This window comes from Paroedura picta, chromosome 6, assembly GCF_049243985.1.
Source record: "Paroedura picta isolate Pp20150507F chromosome 6, Ppicta_v3.0, whole genome shotgun sequence".
Taxonomy (NCBI): domain Eukaryota; kingdom Metazoa; phylum Chordata; class Lepidosauria; order Squamata; family Gekkonidae; genus Paroedura; species Paroedura picta.
The window spans coordinates 36222077-36243660 of NC_135374.1; the positions used below are offsets into that span (position 1 = coordinate 36222077).

The 21584-nt window shown below is 36.5% G+C and overlaps 1 protein-coding gene across 3 annotated transcripts in view; it reads left to right on the forward strand.

The window, feature by feature from the left end:
* The window catches only part of ALCAM (activated leukocyte cell adhesion molecule), a 156878-nt gene extending 136600 nt beyond the window's left edge, over nucleotides 1-20278 (forward strand). For 2 of the 3 annotated variants that reach the window (XM_077342136.1, XM_077342137.1), the window contains exons 10-17: nucleotides 392-527; nucleotides 1960-2097; nucleotides 2558-2686; nucleotides 4822-4860; nucleotides 7546-7663; nucleotides 12304-12360; nucleotides 16406-16523; nucleotides 18082-20278. In XM_077342136.1, the coding sequence (XP_077198251.1) occupies nucleotides 392-527; nucleotides 1960-2097; nucleotides 2558-2686; nucleotides 4822-4860; nucleotides 7546-7663; nucleotides 12304-12360; nucleotides 16406-16493 (705 nt within the window). In that variant the 3' untranslated portion in view covers nucleotides 16494-16523; nucleotides 18082-20278. The remainder of the gene's footprint in view (nucleotides 1-391; nucleotides 528-1959; nucleotides 2098-2557; nucleotides 2687-4821; nucleotides 4861-7545; nucleotides 7664-12303; nucleotides 12361-16405; nucleotides 16524-18081) is intronic. The other variant, XM_077342138.1, reaches the window with a different exon arrangement.
* The last annotated feature ends 1306 nt before the right edge of the window (nucleotides 20279-21584 follow it).

The window sequence follows — 21584 nt, forward strand, 5'->3', positions numbered from 1 at the left end:
AAAATCACACTAGATATGTGAACAGCTGTGGTGAGTATAGAGGGAAAACTTTTTCATTTTTCATGGGCCTGCACCACAGCCAGAAGAGTGATGATGAGCTGATTGTATAAAGAAAGCTGTTGAATGAGATAGAATACTGGAAGCCAAGAAGAGGATGCTCAGCTAAGCAATTTTTGTAAAGGAAAGTGCAAGAAATTGCGAACACACCTCTTTATGTAGGTGAAGAGATGGAATTTAATAAAAAAATGTTTTTTAAAGTCACTTTTTAAAAATATAAAAAAGGTGGTAGCTGCAAAGCAATTTCTGTAACTGAAGTAACTTAATGAAACCTATAGTCTACCCTGTTTAAATTTGTGAATGTACTTAATTTTCACTTGGTACTTTTTATCAGGATAATACCAGAATGCGGTCAAGTCCATCTTTTTCAAATTTACACTATAAGGATGCAGGAAATTATATCTGTGAAACTACCTTACAGGAGGTTGAAGGGTTAAAGAAGAGGCAAACACTTACACTGATAGTAGAAGGTAATGGTGAGCAGATTATTATGTGATGTCATTGGCTATAATTTCCATATTGCTTTCAAAACTTTGAAATGTCTGCTGAGAAAAACCTCACATACTTGAGTAGGGATGGGCACAAACCAAAAAATGCCACAAAATTTCACAAGTCTGTACTCCCAGACCAAGGTCCGAAGGAGGCAGTGCCCCCAGACCATTCATAGATGTTTTCCAGTTCAGTTCAGGGTTCTAGTGACTGCAATTTTAGGTTGACAGGAAATGGGTGTGAATGCCCAGCTGTCAGTCTAATATGGCTGCAAGCCATTTCAGCATGCTGGTTCACTTCTCTTGTTTCCAGAGGGAGTGGAGGAAACTGGTGCACTGAAATGGCTGCTATTGGAGCAACCCAACATATTACCTGAAATAGACCTGTCTCCTGAATTTATGATAAGAATTAGAAATTGTAGGAGACAGTTTTGCGAGAGGGGCAACAAGCAAGATTTTCCACCTTTGTATACAGAGGGAGTTTCTAACCCGATATCTCAGGCAGAGATATTTTTTACTAAAACAAAATAAGAAGTCCTTAACATACAAACACACAAATTTAAACTAATACATACACATTGAGAAAACAAAAGAAGTGATCATTTGTGGAAGAGGATTAAGAGTTGGATCAGAGAAAATTCTAGTTACCATCCGATGTGCAGAAGGTCCAGAAGAAGCAGCAACCCTACCTGCCAGCTGGATATCATGCAGGAGGTATCCTTTCTCCATGACCAGGCATATTGCAGAAACCCCAATCATCACTGTGCCCATTCATGACACACGGGTTAGATTACTCTGTGGGGAGCTATTCTGGCAGTTTAACGGGTCCAAAAAAATCAAAATGGGGAAGCCCTATGTTGTCCTATTTGAACAATCCATATATGTCTACGTGTGGCTAACAAGGCCAACCCTGAATGCCCAAGTTGCAGGAGTCCCAATGTGGGAGTGGTTCCTAGGAAACTTCACATGTGCCAATCCCTGGCAGTCTATCACAACTCATGGCCTTTGCAGGCATGTGGAAGTATAGGTGTGGCTGGCCAACATGCATGGAAGAGGTAAAGGGGAAAAGTCAGCCTTTTTAGAGTTTGTGCATACAAGGATTCATTCTCTCTCTCTCTGTCACACACACACACTCACATGCACACATCCAGATCCCAAGCTTCTCTTGCAGTGATCCTGCTCTCTGCATGATCCGCTGTTTGGTGAGGTGTATTGGCTGCTGGGCAGCCCAGCAGACCCCAAACCTGATCAGCTGCTTGGCAAGGAGCAATTAAGTAAATCCCATTTAAATATTAATTTTAACTCTTTTATATTTGCTAATTATTTTGAATCTTTGGTAGAAAGGGAATAAGTTGGATACAAATTTAGAAAATAAATATGCAACTTGTTCCTTTGATAATTTTTTCCTCCTTAGGAAGACCTCAGATCAAAATGTCAAAGAAAACCAGCTCAGATGGAACATTTAAAACAATATCATGTCATGTGGAAGGTTATCCCAAACCAGCTGTACAATGGACAGCCGCTGGCATTGGAAGCCTTATTAATAAAGCAAGTAATTTTCTCATTGTTTTGTAAATGCAATTGAAAGGCATTTTTCAGAAATCAATCACCTAGAAGTATTAGTTATAAGATTTTCTCTCCATTGAACTATGTTGGTTATTTAATTTACTACCTTTGATGCAGATATATTTTACATTGGGGCAGTACTAGCCTTCATTTATGTATCTGAATACCTAACAATAATCAACTAATGATAGAATGCAGCAAAAACATTGTGATAGAAAAATATATATGCCTGAATATTATACAAAGGATTTTTACAAATTCCTTGCAAGAGACAGATATTAAATCTATGTTGAACAATGAAACCTAAGCCCCAGTACTTGTAAATGTATTATTTATACACGTAACCTTAAGGATACAGAGAAACTAGGTTTATATATAATAGATAATTTTGATGTGATTTTAGAGATTTATTGTTCTTTCATAACCACTATTAATTTTACAGACAGAGGAGACTAAATATATAGATGGCAAATTTTCCAGTAAAATCATAATTGCTCCTGAGGAAAATGTTACTTTAACATGTACTGCAGAAAATCAGCTAGAAAGAACCATAACATCTTTGAATGTATCTGCTAGTAAGTATGGTTATTTTTCAAAAAGTTAAAAAAAAATAAGAACAATATAGGTGACTCCTTGTTTCCATCTACTTTCACACAAAATATCCACCTCTGCTTTCTCATGTCTAGCTCTGTGCCAGAATCTTGTTTTTCCAAGTTGTTTCATTGTATGCACACAAAAATGAGGAAGAAATAAGCAAACACTTTAGCAGTTTATTCCTCAGAACTGGGTTGCCATGGTAAATTCTGGCACTTGTTCCTCTTTCTGGAAGATGACCAAAATGTGAAATGAGTTTGACTGTACCAACATACTTTAGTTAATAAGAGTCTATGCCAAGGAATCTAGGAATGTTTAATTGTCTGAAAGTACAATCCAAAGTAGAGTTAGAACTTGCAAAGCCAACTCAAGGCACCAAGCTTAAATGGATGTCATTTCTATTTAGGATTATACCGCTAGTCTTCCATGCTGGGTTTGCTTTTATCACTGCTACTTTTATAGCCTTGTAATTTGACAGCTACCTGTATGTTCTGGGCCAAGACCGAATTAGCATTTCAGTGACATAGATCGATAGATGTTTTTGTGTGAGTAACTTGTCCTACAGAAATTTTGGCTACATCTATCTGACAGTCTTCTGCTGACTGGTAGCTTTCTATCATGTGTTTTTTCTCAGAAATTAATCCTATTGAGTGTAATAGATCTTACTTCCAAAACAGTGTATATGTGATGGCAACGTACCACTGTAAAAAGTCTTTGTCATGCTTTTTTACTATGGCCAACCAAAATTACAGAAAATGTTGTGCCAGTTTTGTGGTCACCAAAGCTCTTCATCAGGCTAAATATATAATAAAAATAAAAGCCTTTTTCTGAGTGGATAAAAAGTAGATTTTTTCAAGTCATCCATGCCTGCATTTGGTGTAGATTCTGTGCTATCTAGTTGTTTTGAATTGCTGTTACTGTTACATTACAGTATTTTCATACTGGAAAGAAGAACTTAAAAAAAGAGATGGTAATCATTCCAGAAAGGTAAAGTTCAGCAAAGTCCAAATGCCAGTCAAAAATTCAGGCAAGAGATGTCCTTGAAAGCTGAGAGCAGAGAGGAGAACTTCATAGTTCCTATAGTACTGGGAAATACCTGGTTTTGTTTTCTAAAGGAAAACTTCATAGCCCTCAGCTGAGGAACAGACCCCAGAGAGATTAGCTCTGAGTGATTAGCCCATACAGTGAACTTTGACAGATTGTAAGTGGGTGGGCAGAAGGGATTGAGTTGGTGCTTGGCTCTTGTTAACCTCCCTTGCTATACTTTTGCTACCTTTTAAAAAATAATTGAACTATCAGAAAATAGTTTAGGCAACAGGATTGCCTAAAAAAATCAATCAAATATCTTACTGGCCATATGTCTGCCACAATTATAATGAGTATCAACAGAAAGAATTATCATAGTTTTCCCGGTACAACTTTGATTATTCATAACATGTAGTACTCTTTCAGAAGAATTTAAATTGGTTGGAAACCATGTGGATAGAACATACGTATACAACTTTGCACAATAAACAGCTTGACTACAAAAAAATCATCTTATTTTCAAACTCAGGTTAGGGAGCTTTATTTTTAATCCTAGAGGCAACACCATTATACTATCTACTTTCAAACCTCCCCCCCCCTTCCTGGTTAGGAGTACAGTCTGTCTGGTTGTGATTGTATTATGGACTGCATGGATGTTTACCATAAATGATGTGGTGCCCTTCTCAGCTTGTTTTATAATCTCCATCACATGCACTGATCAAGAAGCATTTGCCTGAATTCACCCAAGGGTGCTAAAGTTTAATCAGATCTGTCTACAATAGTAAAGTGATGAAAAGTCAGCATACAGGAAGGGTAACACATAAATATTTCTTCTGACTAAGCATTTATGAGATTAAACTTGTCATTTTTGGAATAAAGCTCTTTCATATGATGCATTATAGATATAAAGTAAGGATTGCTGCCTAAAGAAATAAGATTAATCATTTTGTTGTGTGGCTGATGCTGCATTAAGTATGAACACTTCTGTCCCAGCTGAAAAATAGATCTTTTATTGTTAAATATCACAGAAGATTGAAACTTTTGAAGGTGACTTTCATATATCAATGGGTCTATTTTTTTTTCTTTTCAGTAAATATTCCAGAATCTGATGAACCAGATGAAAGAAATAGTAAGTACTATAAAAATGGAAGACACTTATTCAGCACTGTTCAATCAAAAATGTTTTATGCATTTTTCTCACTTACCTCTCCCTTAGGATAACATAAAATAAATAATAGTATAAAAATAAAGAAATAGATTGATGTAGTACATCTTTAAAAAATGGTACCCTTGAAATTTATGGAACTGATAATCAGAGATAAAGACACATTTATGAAAGGACATTAGGTTCTCCCTCAATCTTAACAAGTAATTGTACTAGAACAAAATGAATGAATATGTCACGTCATTTACTCCAGTAGCACATGAGCTTTATGCTCCCACCTAGGTCTGGAGTAAGGAACAGAGGTTTTCAAACACAGAAGCAATCTCACTGTTAAATATAAATCTTTACTACAGAAACTCAGGGAATGATCCCTTGTATAGTCATTCTATATCAGTTATAGACATATGGGCATTCTTGCTATCCTACTGAAATGTAACTATTACAGATGTGGAACAAATGGTTTAATGCAGTGATACTAACTCAGTGACTTCAAAGCCACCTATACTTCTTTGACATGCCACCTATGGCACTTCTGAGCACTGTTGTCCAATGTTGTACCTGCCCTCTGATTCAGGAAAGTGGGCCAAGGACATTGTCTGGTGGCGCTTGTAGTTGGAAGTCAGTTCCAAATTTGAAACTGCTGTAGGGACTGGACTATTCAGCAGTTCTTATGCTAGGGATGGAAACAGGGAATCCATGTGCTACAACAATCTTCTGCTCTTTTGTGTAGCCCCTTTGTTCTCATTCTAGCACCTGGACAGCTGCAGAGAACAGAGGGTAAAACTGAATTTAAAGGCCCAGTACTGCTGCATCTCTATATAACAAAAATGTTACCAAATATAGGAAAATACATGTATTTATTACAAAAGAATTAAAACTACTTATAGTCCCAAATAATACTCAGATCAGAATCAAATCATACAATTAAATCAAATATGGACTTTATGCAACTCTGACTATGTTCATTTCAGCCAAATGGCCTTCTTCAATGATAATTACACAGGGACTCCAGACAGTGCAATATTAATGCAATAGTTTCTAAAAAATTGGACCAAGTTGAAATTGTTATAATCAGTATATGTATCTGAGGAAGCGTGCATGCACAGGAAAGTTCATACCTTAAATAAAACTGTAGATTCAAATTAGTAGCCGTGTTGGTCTGAAGTAGCACAATAAAATCAGAGTCCTGTAGCAACCTTTAAGACCAACAAAGATTTAATCAAGGCGAGCTTTGTTGGTCTTAAAGGTGCCACTGGACTCAACATTTAGCTATAATCAATATCTGTGACACAAAACAGAGATATAATTTCAGAAACAGCATATAGATAAACTCCTCCTCTGGTTAAGTACATGTGTCTGGAATGATATTCTTATAGTATACCTTCCTTTCCTGGTCCAAGGAAATATAATACAGATGTGGTATGGAGCCAGTGTTATGGGCCTATAAGTGGTTTTAATACATGTATTTTTCCTGTATTGGAAAACACACATCATATGTTGAGATACAGTGGTATTGAGCTCTTAAATTTGAATTTCTTTAACTTTCTGGCTCTTATTTCAATTTTTAGGTTGTTTTCTCCCCCCCCCCCCCCTTTCTTTGTCTAGAGAGGGTAAAACCACCACCATCATCATGATCACTCAGAAAAAGAGCAAGCTGGCCATAGCAGGATTCTTTCATGTTCTCCATGATTGTGTTGGTCTAGTCTGGGTGCCTTGGCAGTCTTTTTCTCCCCCACCCCTCACTGAGCTGTTGTGCTTCATGCTGGGGTGGGAAGTACCCAGGCTTCTTGCAAAGAGGGACTTATTAACAATACTGGATAGCTTGGTCAGATTCCTACAATAGGAAGCCTGAGCACCTTTTATTATCCTCACTGTCTTCTTGGTCTCTCTCTGACACAAGTCAGAATACCCTTGAATATCTTGCTTTATAATGGCTAAATTTGGGACCTATGGCACATTTAAGACTAACAAAGATTTATTTAAAGTGTGAGCTTTCATGTGCTTGCACACTTCCTGAGGCAATGGAAAAGGGATCATTAATCACTAACATTAACAGTTTTATTCCCCCAATGTTTTTGTGAATGACAATTGAACCCAAAGACTGATTAGCTTTTCTAGCAAGGGATTATCATACTGCACATTTAGAATACTGCATATTTTGGATAACACTGTTTACTAATTTGCTTCTAATTTTCTTTCTCCTTATATTTGTACATCCATTGTCTGAGGAAGTGCATGCACACAAAAGCTCACACCTTGAATAAATCTTTGTTGGTCTTAAAGGTACTATTGGACTCAAATTTTGTTGTGCTACTTCAGACCAACACAGCTACCCACTTGAATCTTTATAATGGAGAATTCAAGCTTCCCACTGCAGGAGCCTGCTCTGAGCTAGCCAACAACACTGTTGGCATTTTCCTTTGGAAAACTCATGAACTGGCCCAAGCAGGTTTTCCCACAAACTGTGAAGTGCTTACATCAGCCAATTGCATTATTATCTATATCATCAAATGTGCATGCTTTCACAGTTTCTCTTCTTGATCAACTTTGTGATTGAAAAATTAGTTTGAGATATGTATGATCTATAGGCAGTTTTCCATACTTTGCTTAGTCAAGTCACTTCATTGTTTTCTTCTTCTTTTGTTTTAGATGATAATAGGGAAAATGTTAATGACCAGGCAAAACTAATAGTGGGAATCGTGGTTGGTCTTCTTCTAGCAGCTCTGGTTGCTGGTGTTGCTTACTGGCTATACATGAAGAAATCAAAGTAAGGCTTCACTGATAACATTATTAATATTTTATTTCACTCAGTTTATATAGCATTCTGAAAATTTAAGTAACAGTAAACTGTGTTCTCCCAGTCCTAAGTCCCATGTATTTACCAGTGTTCACATGGAACTGTCGGGGGGGGGGGATGACATATTCAAGAACATTTGGACAATGGGGTGTACACTAAGCCCCATCCCTAGTGAACCCATTGTTTGGAATGAAGAGAAATCTATGTTCTTGTTTATATTCTTGTTTATATATTATCTAAATGGCAGTTCTTTTAATTTCCCATCTGTTAAACACCTGTTAGGTATCTAGCCATCCTCCCTTGTACAGGCCCATGCTTTTACCTGCATACTCTCTCCCTGAGTTCTGTTCTTTGATCATATTGGATTCCGGCAGCATTCTAGGAACTAGTTTTATATAGCAAATATTGTTTTTACAGGAAGAAGTGTTACCTTAAAGATAGCACACCTGTAGATATGAACAGTTTTCTGTTCAAATTGTGCCAAATTATGCATTTCCTGTATTCTGCAGGGAGTTGGACTAGATGATCCTGGATGTACACCTTCCAACTCTATGATTCTATGAAATTGCTGAAAGTGAAGAATACATTACGTACTATTAAGTATTATTATTTGAGACTTCCTTCATATAGTGACACACATTACATTTCCTGAGTTAATAGCTGTCAATGAAAAGAGGGTTTCCATAGGCTGTAATACAGGTGTATATTGAACCTGAAAAATACCATACCAATACCGGTATGGTAAATGCAGTACAATAAATATTCAGGAGTGTCAATTTTTTTCAGCACCATTCTAATTAATGGTGCCCATAAGCTATAATGGAGAAGTGATCAGGGGGTTTCTGGGGCTCTTTTTGAGCTGTGTTTTGAGACAGAGGCACCAAATTTGCAGCATAGCTACAAGTGCTGCTACACAGCTCCCCCCTCCGAGTTTGGAAAAGTTTGGACCAGTGGTTCAAAGTCTAGAGGGCCCCTCATAATCCATTGTTTACAATGGGAGAAAAAAGGGCATTTAAACTTTTAACAGGGTCCCATTAAAATTTAAGTGTCTTCTGCAACATAGAGCAGGACATGCTTATTTATTTATTTATTTATTTATTTTATTTATTGGATTTATAGCCCACTGCTCTTGAAAATCAGCTCGTGGCAGGTCATATAAAAGAAAATACATACAATAAAATACAATAAAACCCACATTAAAACCCAATTGCATTGCACAAAAATCTTAACAGGAGTGCCCTTGCGAGGGCAGCATGGGGGAAAGAAAGATGTTCAGTACCAGTGCCAAGGGGAACCCATATCACCTTCTAGCACTAGCCCCAACCATGTGAGCTCAGAAGGCATTTAAAGGACTCACAGAGTCTTCAAACTCTTGTCCAAGCTGAGAGTTCACTCTAAAAGCATCTAAAGAATCAGAGAGCCCTTTAAATGCACATCAACTTGGGCTATCCAGTGGTCCAAAAAAAAACCCAAATATTTTCAGGATTTTTCAGATAGCCAAAACATAGCAAAACAATCCAGCTGATTTAATACCCCCAAAATATAGATTTTTTTTGGCTTGCATTAGCCAAATACATACCCTTAGGTTGTAATTAATCATCATGTGAGCGAGTTATCAGATTCCCACACCTATCCTAAAGTGAGCCTGAATACACAGAAGCTCATTAGAGGTATCAGCTTTATGGCTAGCATAACACTCTGACTACTAACAGAGAGTCATGATGTTGTTACTTGGTTGTTCACTTTTTTCTCTAAATAACAGTGCTATATTAAATTGGTGCTATATTTAGATAGCAGAAGGTATGGTAGTATCAGTTATTAATAGTATCAGTCATTATAGTTATATTCCCCCAGTGAGTAGTGAGAACTTGTGATTGTTTGATTAATGATACATTTTCAAAGAATGTTAGTAGAATATGCTACATTTACCTGTTTGCAATAGGAGTCCTCCACTATGAGTTTGATTGCATTGCAATGTGTTCCCACCTACTGTCTGAAGAAAGATATTAGGACTTCTGATTCTGCCTTCCCAAAAGTTGGCTCCTCTAGTTATTATGTCTTTTATAATAGTTAAACCTAGTGAACCAAACATGACTTGTAAGGTTTTCTACTGCAGCTACCACTGCTTTTTATAGCCTTAAGGGTCTTGTTCTTCAGTAAACAATAAGAAAGCAGCAAGTGAACTAAAAATTGATTCTTCCAACTTTTTAATCCAGCTACTCACGACCTGACTCATGTTAATATCTTTTCTTCATCTTCTTTTATGACCCCTCTCTCCTCCCTCCATTCTGGCTCATCTCATGGAATTGCTTACACCTTAGTGGATGGATCTGCTAGTGAAAAGCACAGTACAAAGGCACTTTCAGATTTTGTTTTCTGATTTTATTCTGAGAATGCTCCTTTGGTTGAGCAATTTACAGTTTATTTTGCTCTTGTGTGCCAGATGTTTCAGTTACAACATGCATTTGTACTCTAGGGCTTAGAACCCTTATATATCTCAGCTTCGAGCGCCAACAGCCAACCCTAATCTCAGTTTCATTTACCAGCTATGGAAATCAGTATTATATGTTGTTTTCAGGCATTGAGACTAGTTCTTGTTTTTTTTTTTTCCATGCTATAATCAGATTCTTTTATCCAGTAATATGTATTTGTTCTAGGTCCACTTTTATGGAACATGGGTAGCTTTAATTGTTAGCTCTTGAGAAATCTGTAAGCTTAATTTTCTTATATTAGCTTATATTCTTATTTTATCCTACCCATAGTCATGTTCAAGCACAGTTAGTATACTCACATATGTTTTTCACAAACTCACTCGCAGGCTTCGATGAAGTTAAGAGTCAATGGGAAGATTTCAGGTAAGGGGATGTAGTAAGTCAGAATAAGTACATTTTATATGTGAATTATGGGATAGCCCTAGCTTAGATTACATCTACTTGATATTTTCCTCTTTGAGCTTACTTCTCAGCTGCCCTGCTTGAGATTTTTCATTCCCAGTAACAGTCAACTGGAGAATTTGTATGACTCTTTGGACTGGGTTGGGCAAAATGGACACTACAAAGAGACATCACCACATCCTAGCACCTTACAAAAGGGGAGTTAGACCAGCAAAAAGAAAAAGGAAGTAGGAAGGAACTTTGCAACTCTTCAAAGCAGCAGTCTGATTTAATTTGCATTCCATAAAATGCATCCTTTTCTTTTCCTATTAGACAAGAAACCCAGTCACAGTAAGTCCAAAATTGTGGTTTCCTCTTCTGTTCCACTGCTGCTTCTTAATGTTTTGTAACATAACTATATCTGCCAGTTCCAGTTGGCTAAATGCTAGCCAAAGTGGCTTCCAGCTGTAGAAATGCATCCCTTCACCTTTTATAGTACATGTTCCCATATTTTTAAAAAATCTCCTAAGGATTATTTCCTCTCATACCTTTCTCTCTAGAGGTCCAATTGTATAATTTCAGAAATACATGACTATGTAATTCTTCTTCTAGTGGCAGTTTCAGATATTTAAGTTACAGGCACCCTTCAACAGGGGACCTCAGCCTAGTTTAGAGTTTGGAATTTTAATACTTTTTTGAATTCATGATGGCTGCCATGGGCAGTGAAGTAGTCACAAATTGCTGGAAGGTTCCCAGTCCAAGTGAAGATAAAAACAACTACTTCTAAGTGCTTGTTTGGTACAAATTCAAAAATGCTACTTCATAGGCTATTCTGAAGCACCACCTGCCCTGAGAAGATAGACAAAATATAATATTAGGAAGACTGGCTACCTGGCCATAGGGAGATAGTACCAAACACAGAGACATGAAAATGTTTGTGTATTATGTAAGATACTTGCCCCATATGAACTCAGTGTTTTGATATTCAGAATTTCCAGTGACCCAAAACTTTCCAAGAAGCAAATGGGCACAACACTGGGCATTGTTGCTGCAGAGAGACTACATGGAGACATAGAATCTGGCAACCTATTTCTTTTCTGTTCTACTATTTTTCATGCACTGTAATCTTTTCTTAATGTACGAATCATGTTAGCAGACCCTTCTGTCTACATTTTTTTGCCTACTTTATTGGGGCTGCATTATATAACAGTCCCAAGTAGGCAAAGTTAACCTTACACAATTCCTATTGCTAGAATGGCTTTCCGTGGCTGGAAACTATGTTTTGTATGAAAATAGTGTCTTAGTGGATCAGAGTCATACAAGAAAGGGAACAGCTATTATTCAAGATGAAATTATTGTTCAAGATGAAGCTGGCAGTGTTTAGACATATTTTAGTGGCAACAATTTGTTGTTAATTGGTACGTCATTGCTGTACCAGACTCATTTAAATAAAACCTAATCTCAATTGTCAATGTTGGTGACCTTCATTTCTTAGCAAAAAGATATTATATACTATGTCTGTGGCAAGAGAGGTGCAAAGAGTTTGAAACGTATATGATAAAATAAGAATTTCAGTAAAAATTAATGCCCATAGAAACAGAATGCTGCCTTTTTAAAATTTCTTACCAAAATATTATGTTCCCCTCCCCATCACAAATATCAGTATCCACAGATCACCCTCAAGCAATTTTTGAAACCCAGTTGAACAAATTATTCACATAATCTCTGTCCCCAAAGGGATGTCCACGGAGAGTCTGAGAAGGAAGCAGCACAGAACATTCAAAACCTCCCGAGGCAAGAAAGTTACTTTCTTATGTGTGTTGTGGTTTTGTAGATTTTTCTATGGTCTTGTCATCCCTGTAACAAGAGTTCTATTTATATAAATAAATGACCCTGAAGGCTACTCAAATGTTACAGATTTCCATTAAAAACATCCTTCCTGCTACCCAGTCCAAGATGTTCCGTGAAAGAATCCTTCTGCAGATTGGGAGGTTTTCAGAAAAAGCTACAGTCTAATGTAGGAGACTGAATCAGCAAAAACTATCCCCTTTTCAGTAGATGAAAGCCACTTCCATTTAGGATAACAAGGTTGGGTCCAACCCCCAGCAGTTAATTAAATGGAAACAAGTTATTCGGCATAGCACCTCCTAATAACCCCTTGCAAATAGCATGCACTTTAAGAAAAAGTGGTGATATACACAAACAGGTGTTCACTTGATCCTCTTGTTGTGTTGGTGTGTGCCTATATTTAAGACAATTTCCCTGTCAAATAGGCATGGAATGAAGAGAAGCTACCCAGGCAGCTGACCAGATTGGAGACACACTTTGTCTCAATTCAGCAGCCTTGTTTATAGAGCTTTCCTCTTACAGCAATTATTTTCTAATAAGTTTTTGGAACAAATATTTGGCATAAAAAATTCACTAGTTTCTAATGTCTCCAGGAATCTTCCTACAGAATCTTTATCTGGATTGGTTTGTACAATCTGAATTACAACTGTTGTCATCTTTAGTGGAAAGGGAGCAGGCATAGGTTATGACTGAAGAGCGACTGTCAAATGCACGGGATAAAAATACCTATAGTCTGGCCTGAAGTGGGAACTGCAGCTATACACACAAAGTTCTTAGAAACATTCTCACAGTAGCCTTAATCATTCACAGTTAATGTTTATTTCTCACTAAGAGATTTCTGCAATTATACAGTGACAAAAAAATATCTTAGCAGAGTTGTGGGCTAGCACAGAAAAATGGAAGTGTGAGGCTATATTATAACATACTTGATGCATCAGGTAGAGTATTCACTTATTTTCTAGTACAAATTATAACAATTTTAATTATTGAAGAGGGTTCAAGCCCCCCCCCCCCCATCTTCTTGTTGCTGCTGGATGAGTAAGTTAAAACTTATTTTTAATGTTAAATAATTTTTTCCATATCGATAAATTCAATTACCATCCTGATTGTATTTTCCTGGCATCATTTTAAAAAATGTCCTGGACAGGAATGTATGTTCTTTATTTTTTATCAACACTTCACAGAGGTATAAACAAAGCCCTTAAATACTGCAATCAAAGGTCTTAAATAGTATCCCAAAAATTATAGGTAGATTAGATCTCCCAAAATATATTTTAGTCAAAAAACAGCTTGGAGGGATAAATTTGGACACAGCTGCATAATGAAGGATTTATGATGCAATCCTAAACAGAGTTACACCATCCTAAATCTACTGGAGTTATCAGTCATTTACACCCCCCCTGCTGTTTTCCCCAAAGACCTCCCATAAGGAAATAGATGTGAGGAACTGGTCAATGCATTCTTGCTTGTTTCAGCATTCAGACCTCAGTCACGTAGCAGCTTTAACATAACCACACAATGAAAGAGAGACAGCAATCAGAACACATCATATTTTATTCCTAATAAATTCTAGTCAGACTGTTTCCAGTATTATTTGTAATGCCCCATTCTTAAATCCTGAAAATACCTTCCAAAATATTTTCCTTAGGAACAACATGTCTAATGGCAAGTAAAATCTTGTGAAAATAATTATTGTGACACTACTGGAAATGATCAGTTCTCCATTAATGTAGTGAAATACAAAGCCAGAGATGCATTTTGGTATATACTGTAGAAAACTGTGATTGCTGTGAATTTCAACAGGATTACAAAATACAAATAATATTGACTAAGGACAAAATATTTTGTGTTGTCACAAAAGGGGCTACTGTCTGGAAAACCCAAGACATGTTTCAGTAATATCTTTGACATTTTATTTATATTTAATTATAGCAACTAATGTTTAAGTTAACTGTAATATATCCTGATTGATCTTCCAACATTATAGCGAGGAGACACAGTTTGCTTCAGACTTACTGCCTCTTTTGTGATGGATTATGTTGCATTTCTTTCCTTTGTTGTCCTTCCAAGTAGTCTGTCCAAATTATCTCTTAAAAAAAAAACCAAGGAGGCATTTCTAGCTGATATTTCTGAGGGGAGAATCACCTCTGAACTGACCTTTTAAGTTTTGCTCTCAGTAAAGTTTTTTTTCTTCAAATTGGCCATCACTTTCAGTATTAATACATGTATTACTATTTTATTTTATTTATAAAACAGAATATCACAACTGTGTCCTGTATTTTCATTTGTTTTGTTCCCACCATTTCACATATACAACTCCAATTTTCTGCAATTTTATTTAAGCCTCTTAGCCATTCATTATCTCAGGTTTTCATTTCAGAAATTCCTTTGATATAATTTTAGCCAGTTACATGCTTGTTATTGGGGATGACAAAACAAAGACATTTGGAACTAAGTCTCCAGTAACAGAACCTCAACATAGCAGGAATGCTTTCAGTGCAGTCAAAAACATTGAGTATATACATGAATTCTAAAACCCAGGCCCATGGAAGTGATGAAAAGACACAACAAGGGAAACGTTTTAATCAATAAAATAGAAATTCAGTTGCAGCTATGATGTAGGCTTCATATTTTCTAACATAATCCACGGTTCTCTTTATAATTCAGTATCAAGGCTGTTAGTTACACATACCATTTACTTGATAAAAGCTAGGAAGTCTAGGTTCTTCAGTTTTTACTGAAAAAAAGAAATTAGAAATCCTGAAATATTATACCCATTACAGCTGATAATCTTGGAGGGATAGCTGTCTTACTCTGTTGCAGCAAAAATTAGTTTTAGGATTAAGGATACAATGCAATTTTGTTAATTTTTAAGGTGCCATAAGACTCCTGTTAATTTGACTTAATGGAAATGAATGTGGCATAGTGCTTGACTAGCTGGAAACAGAGATCCAGGTTAGAATTCCATCTCTGACATGGAAGCTTTCTAGGTGAACTCTAATTGCAAAGTGAGGCCCTGATTCTGGTTGGGACCACTGCAGTTTGGGGAGGAGATGGCAGGGACCCTGACTCTCAACTGTGTCATTTTTGGCCCACCCAAAATGGCATCTAGGGACTTGTTTTCAGTCATACACACAGTGCCTTTTTGGGTTGGAAAAATGATACAGTAGGGTAGCAGGGAACTCACTTTTCAAAATGGCAGCCCATCACCATAGCAAATCTGGGCAAGTCCATCTCATTAGTTGTACCCTTTGCCCTCTAGGCCAAAACATGTAAAAGTTGGCTGAAATAATTCCTCACATTCTGCAATTAAATGCTACGGTGTCTACCCAAGAGAGCTTTGATTCTTGAAAGCTTACACCCTGAAAATCTTATTGGTCTCTAAGCTGCTACGGTAGAATGTAAGAAATTATTTCAGGCAACCTTTACAAGTTTTGGCCTAGATGGCAAAGGGTATAAAACAGCTCCTAGGTGCATGTAGCTTCCTGAATGTTACCAGAAGTTTAATAGAAACCCGTGTATTTCATATGCAGCTTGACTGGTATCCAGAAAGGGTTGTTTATGTATATTATTTAAATTGGTGCTTTCTAAATTATCAGTTTGTGCAACTGTGTGGTATAGGCTTTTAAAAAGGCAAGTAATACCTTATTGCACAGAAAGGATTGATATATAAAAATGTTTATTTTTTCAAGTATGCATGAACAAAAATATAGCTGATTAACTTATATAAAGAAACGCAAATGACCATTGGCAGTATAATTCTGTAATTTAAAGTGAGATTAATTTTAGACTTCTCTTAATTAAGAACATACCCAATATTGCTCTATCAAGGTTTATGATTTGCCAGTGGTAGCCATAGTGGCATGATGGTATCTGACGTATAAGAATCCCAATCCTTGGTCAAGATAAAATATTGTGTGTTGATCCAAATAGCTTGATATAGCTAAAAGGCAATAGGCTAGACATCACACTTGCACCTTTTCCATTTTAGGACTGCATCAAAACATGTAGATAAAGATCTTGGAAATCTAGAGGAAAATAAAAAGTTAGAAGAAAACAATCACAAGTCAGAAGCTTGAGACACAGAAAGAGTCAGTCATCAGTTCCAGGTAGGTGAGAATTCTATAATGCATTATTTCTGTTCTTTCAGTAGAGTTAATGTTTCTTCAATCTGTTGCCTGAATGAAATAAACTGGTGTTTCTGGAGCTATCTCCTGAGCATTTGAAATGTCTTCTGCAGCTCTTCCAGGGGCTTGCAGTTCCATTTACTCTTACTGCATCAAATATCACCTGTTTTGTATTTCCTGGGATTGACTACCTTGGCTATAACCTTTCAAACACATTAGTTCTGTGGTATTTACTAAGGTGCCATCAATAGTTGCCAGGAGACTCCTCAGACCATCTGTTTTAAAATAGAGGCATGCAATTTTGTTTTAGTTTTGCCACAGAAATATAATTTGATTCAGTAATTATTCCAGATGTTCATTTTAGTTATTTTTCTTGTCATGTAAGAACAGCTTTCATTCTCCTCTTCCTCTGCACACATAGCTGCACTTAGTGGTGGTGGCGGCGGCATCTGGCCAAGTTTTACAAGTGCCAGGTGAGCACCCTCAGCACTGAATTTCCCATGGTAGCCCAAGGCTCATCACCCCCTTGAATGCATTGCCATGCTACCTGATCATTGCCTTCCATTTCTGCCATAGCCCATGTTGCCAAGTCTGACTTGCAGCATGCATCAACAATACAAAATTAAAGCAAGTGAACAAGGAGAAATTAATCAAGGGGTTGGAGCACCTTTCCTGTGAAGGAAAGAGAGAATCTGGGACTTCTTAGCTTAGGGGACCAAAAGTGAAAGAGGGACATGGTAGAGGTCTATAAAATTTTATATATATATGGGGGGGGGGGGAGAATATGAATACAGGAAGCTTTTTCTTCCTTTCATATTAAAATTTAGGAGCACCCAGTCAAGCTGATGGGCAACAAGTACAGGACAGACACAAGTAAATACTTTACTCAACAAATAACTAAGTTGTGGAATTCACTGCCAGTGAAGATAGTGATGTCTAAGTGCAAAGATGGATTAAAAGGAGGTCAAACAACGAATATTAACCATAGTGAGAAAAGTGAGCCTCTATATTCAGTAAACTTGTGAAACCCAGTTGTAGGAGGCAACATTAGGGGACGGAGTTTCTGTGCCTGTTTGTTGTTCCTTCAAGGCAACTGGTTGACCACTGCAGCAAGTGAAGCTGGACTAGATGTACCACTTGTCTGATCCATCAGGGTTCTTTTTATGTTACATAAATGAAACACAAATGTGCTTTCAAGGTTAACCCCCCCTCATTCATTTAGTAATGGATGTGCATCCCTACTTAATTTTATTTCTTTTAAAATATTGAAACACATTTGGATGTTACACAAAATTACCTTAAAAATCACTATAGGATGTTTGGGAAAGTCCTCCCTTCTGGATTCATGTATTTATTTTTTAAAGATACATGTCCTACCTTTACATAGAATTTCTAACAAGGGACTCATAAGAATCTGCCTTCTGAAAATGTCTATAACTAAAATAACATCAGGAGCCATTTCCTTGCTTACTAGTATGGAATGGTATATAGAAACATTTACATTTCCATCTTAACTCTGACCTTGCTTTTCATATTTCAGGAATAAACATAGACCAACTGAAGCATGAACATGGATTGTATTTAAGATATATACAAAGATGTGACAGCTATTCATGGTTCAAGTATTAAACAGACCATTCTACCAAGTTTTCAAAGGAATTTACAGTTATCTCAAGCTCACACAAAAAAAGCAAACTAATTTTGGCAGCAGCCATAATAATAGGTCACAAAGTTGTGTTCTGTTTGAATATATATATATTTTTTTTGTAAATGTCTGCACTGAAAATTTCTTTTGGTTTGCCTTTATGTAAATTTTTTACGTAGCTATTTTTATACACTGTAAGGCTTTGTTCTGGGAGTTGCTGGTAATCTGATGTATAGTGTAATGTTTTTATTTCTGTTGGTTTTCACACCCTTTAAAGAGGTAAATTTCTAATTCTGATTGCTATCAGTAAAGTTCCTACTTTGCACAGCAAGTATCTAATTTATAAGAATGCCTTATGGGGAAATGAGACCTCTCTCTGTTTTTCAGCTACCATTAAGGAAAAAAGGGGAGGGTCTGATTTAGAAAAACAAAAACCACTACATAGTTTATAAAATAATGAGAAATTGATCAGCTATAATGAACATGTACATAATTTCCAAAAGATGAGTTGGTTGTTAAGCGAAATTCATGTTGTTATGTATGCAGATGTCTACTAATAAGTCTTTTTTTAGACAGAAAAATCTTTTTATTGATAGCATTCTGAAAAAACTAATTGTTCTTGCAATTCCATAATATATAGTGTGAATGACTGGAATCATGAATTAGTTCTGAAACATTTTGTTATCCACTGCCTTAAAAAAATCTTAATTTCAAAAAAGGAAATCAGTCAGAATTGGATTTTTTTTAAGTAATCATATCAAAGCTGCATTTTTCCACAAAATAGAATATATATTTTTTGTGTGTGTGTTTTTGTTAACTACACTACAGATATTGCACCTTGGGAGATAATTTTAGTGTTTTTAACTGGTACATAATTTATCAAAAAAGTACATGAAATTGTAACAATGAAATTAAATCTATGTATCTTTAGTTACATTCAAGAGTGTAACTTTATAGACGTGTTTTATGCTTGATAATTTTTTTAGAAAGTTAGCATAAAAAGAAACCTTTGGATAGATCAGGGCAACGACAACAGTTTTTAGTAATGTTTCCTCATTTAGTGGAAAAATAGCATCTGGAAGAATGTAATAGATAATTTTGATCATAGCAGGAAGTTACTAGGAGTAAGTATCAGGTTTGTGTTTACAGATTTACAAGACAGGAAAACACAATGTTTTATAGATTGCAGGGAGATTAGTGGAAAGGAAAATTGATACGGAAATTAGGAAATGTATTTGCCACTTAGGGAAAAAACACTGTTACTTGTAAATTTATAAAATGTAAAATGTCTGGGCAGTAGTGACTGATGTCTTAAATAAAAGCTTCCTGTAGTGTATTGGCATGGATTAAATACATGAAATGTCCTATAAATTTAACTCTGTATAACATATTATGGAAGAATCCTGTTAAAGTCCTTTCAACATTTGTTAAGGCTTTATTTGGCGAGGGGACAAAAAATTATCTTGGTCGATGTTTAAACCAAAGTTAAAAGGGGATAAAACCAAAGTCATTTGTTTTGCATGGCTAAGCCATTTATGATATCTTTGTAAATACTGGATTTTTTCCTTTTCTTTTTTTTCCTTTTTTTTAGAATTTTGTTTTTTAAAAATCCTAAAAAAAATTTAACACCTGTTTTCCAAAATAAAATGTGAACACACATTAAAAAAAAAAAGATATATAACTTTTTTTGGGTGTGAAGATATCACTGCTATAAGATAAAATTCAACTGGCTTGAGAATAGAAAAAGATTTACAAGGCAAGTAACATGTTTTTGAAGTATATGAAAAATATAAATGTACTCCTGTTGAGAAAGTGAAACCTACTGGTCTGCTAAAGAACGCATCACACAGCTCACCAGACTTGAAACAAGATTGGAGACCAAAAATGAAAGTTCTTAATTACTGCATCCAGTATCATGAGGAAAAAACAGAACTCTCGCCTTCTGAGGTTCTTCTGAGCATCCAGTGTAATTCTTGGGGGTGTATCCTTCACTGTGCAGAGTTTACATCCAACACGTTTCAGGAATCAACAGTACCAATTCATTGTTGCCATTCATGCCTGAAAGACAATAAAAGTGAAGTATGTTTTCTCATTCCTGTCTGACATTTCAGTTCAAGGAAAACACTTTCATATATGCAAAGCAAGAAGAGTCTTGGTGATAATGATGGCAGTGCAGGTGCAAAACTCTGGGCGAAACTCTGGATAGGAAATGGATAGCTTTCATGCCATTCATTGATCAGGGAGAGAAATCTACACACATGCGCATATACAATGTATAGATATAAGAAATACTGTATAAGACCGCTTATGCACTGGGAACTTCACTGCCCCAGCTCCCGTGCATGAGCACAAATCGGGGGCGGATGAGGCACACCGGGCCAATGCTTCCCATGTGGATGCAGGAAGAGGTGGGGCAACCTGCCACGACTAAAACTTCAACCTGCAGCCCGGCATGAAACCTCCAGTTTATGGTCTAAGTGCTTTATACTAGTTTTCTTCACATGTTACAGTCAATGCATGTACTTCCTACATGTACAAGTGACATCTGTTCATAGTGAAATGAGGCCATGCATTTACTTTACAAATAAAATGGGGGACCAGTTCATGGATAAATGTGTCATTATCATCACATGTTCAACTGCACATGCTTTGAGTGCAACCTGAGAATTACTCTACACACAAATGATGAAAAATCAGATGACCATGGTACATGGACTTGTACATTCATTTACTGTGACACATACCATATGTTAATGTATTTTCAGTGCATTGTATAAGTAGATTTTCCTGTTTCAAAGAGGAAAATCCAGCTGCAAAAGTACATTGAAATTGCATTATCCAACATGTGCATAACGGGCCTGTAACGTGAAGTTTTTATACCCAGCCTTCTCTGCAAATGGGAATCCAAAGTAGCTTACATCATTCTCCTTTACGTAATCCTGATAACAAGCCTGTGAGGTGAGTTAGGCTGAGAAAATGACTGGCCCAATGTCACCCAGTGAGCTGCCATGAGAGTCCCCTACACAGCCACCCATTGGGCATCATGTTTCTTCATTTGCAGACATATTGGGGTGTGATTCTACCCACCAGCAGAAACATACTTCCCTTACCGGTTGTACATGATGCAAAATTTCAGTAATATTCCGGTAATACATTTGTTGTATTCCATTTCCATTATAATGGTTTCCATTATTGTTCAGTGACAAAACCGACTACTCCTAGGAGCAATTCTAGTGTTAATGACTTCATAAAATGAGATCACAGTTACTGTACTTTGCTGACAATGCAATGCACATTAAATGTCAGTGACTTCTGATTGAGTTTTAGGGCAGTATCAGTTGATGTTATTCTTAGCAAGGAACGATCATTCTTCCGAATTAAGAGGACATAGCCTTCAA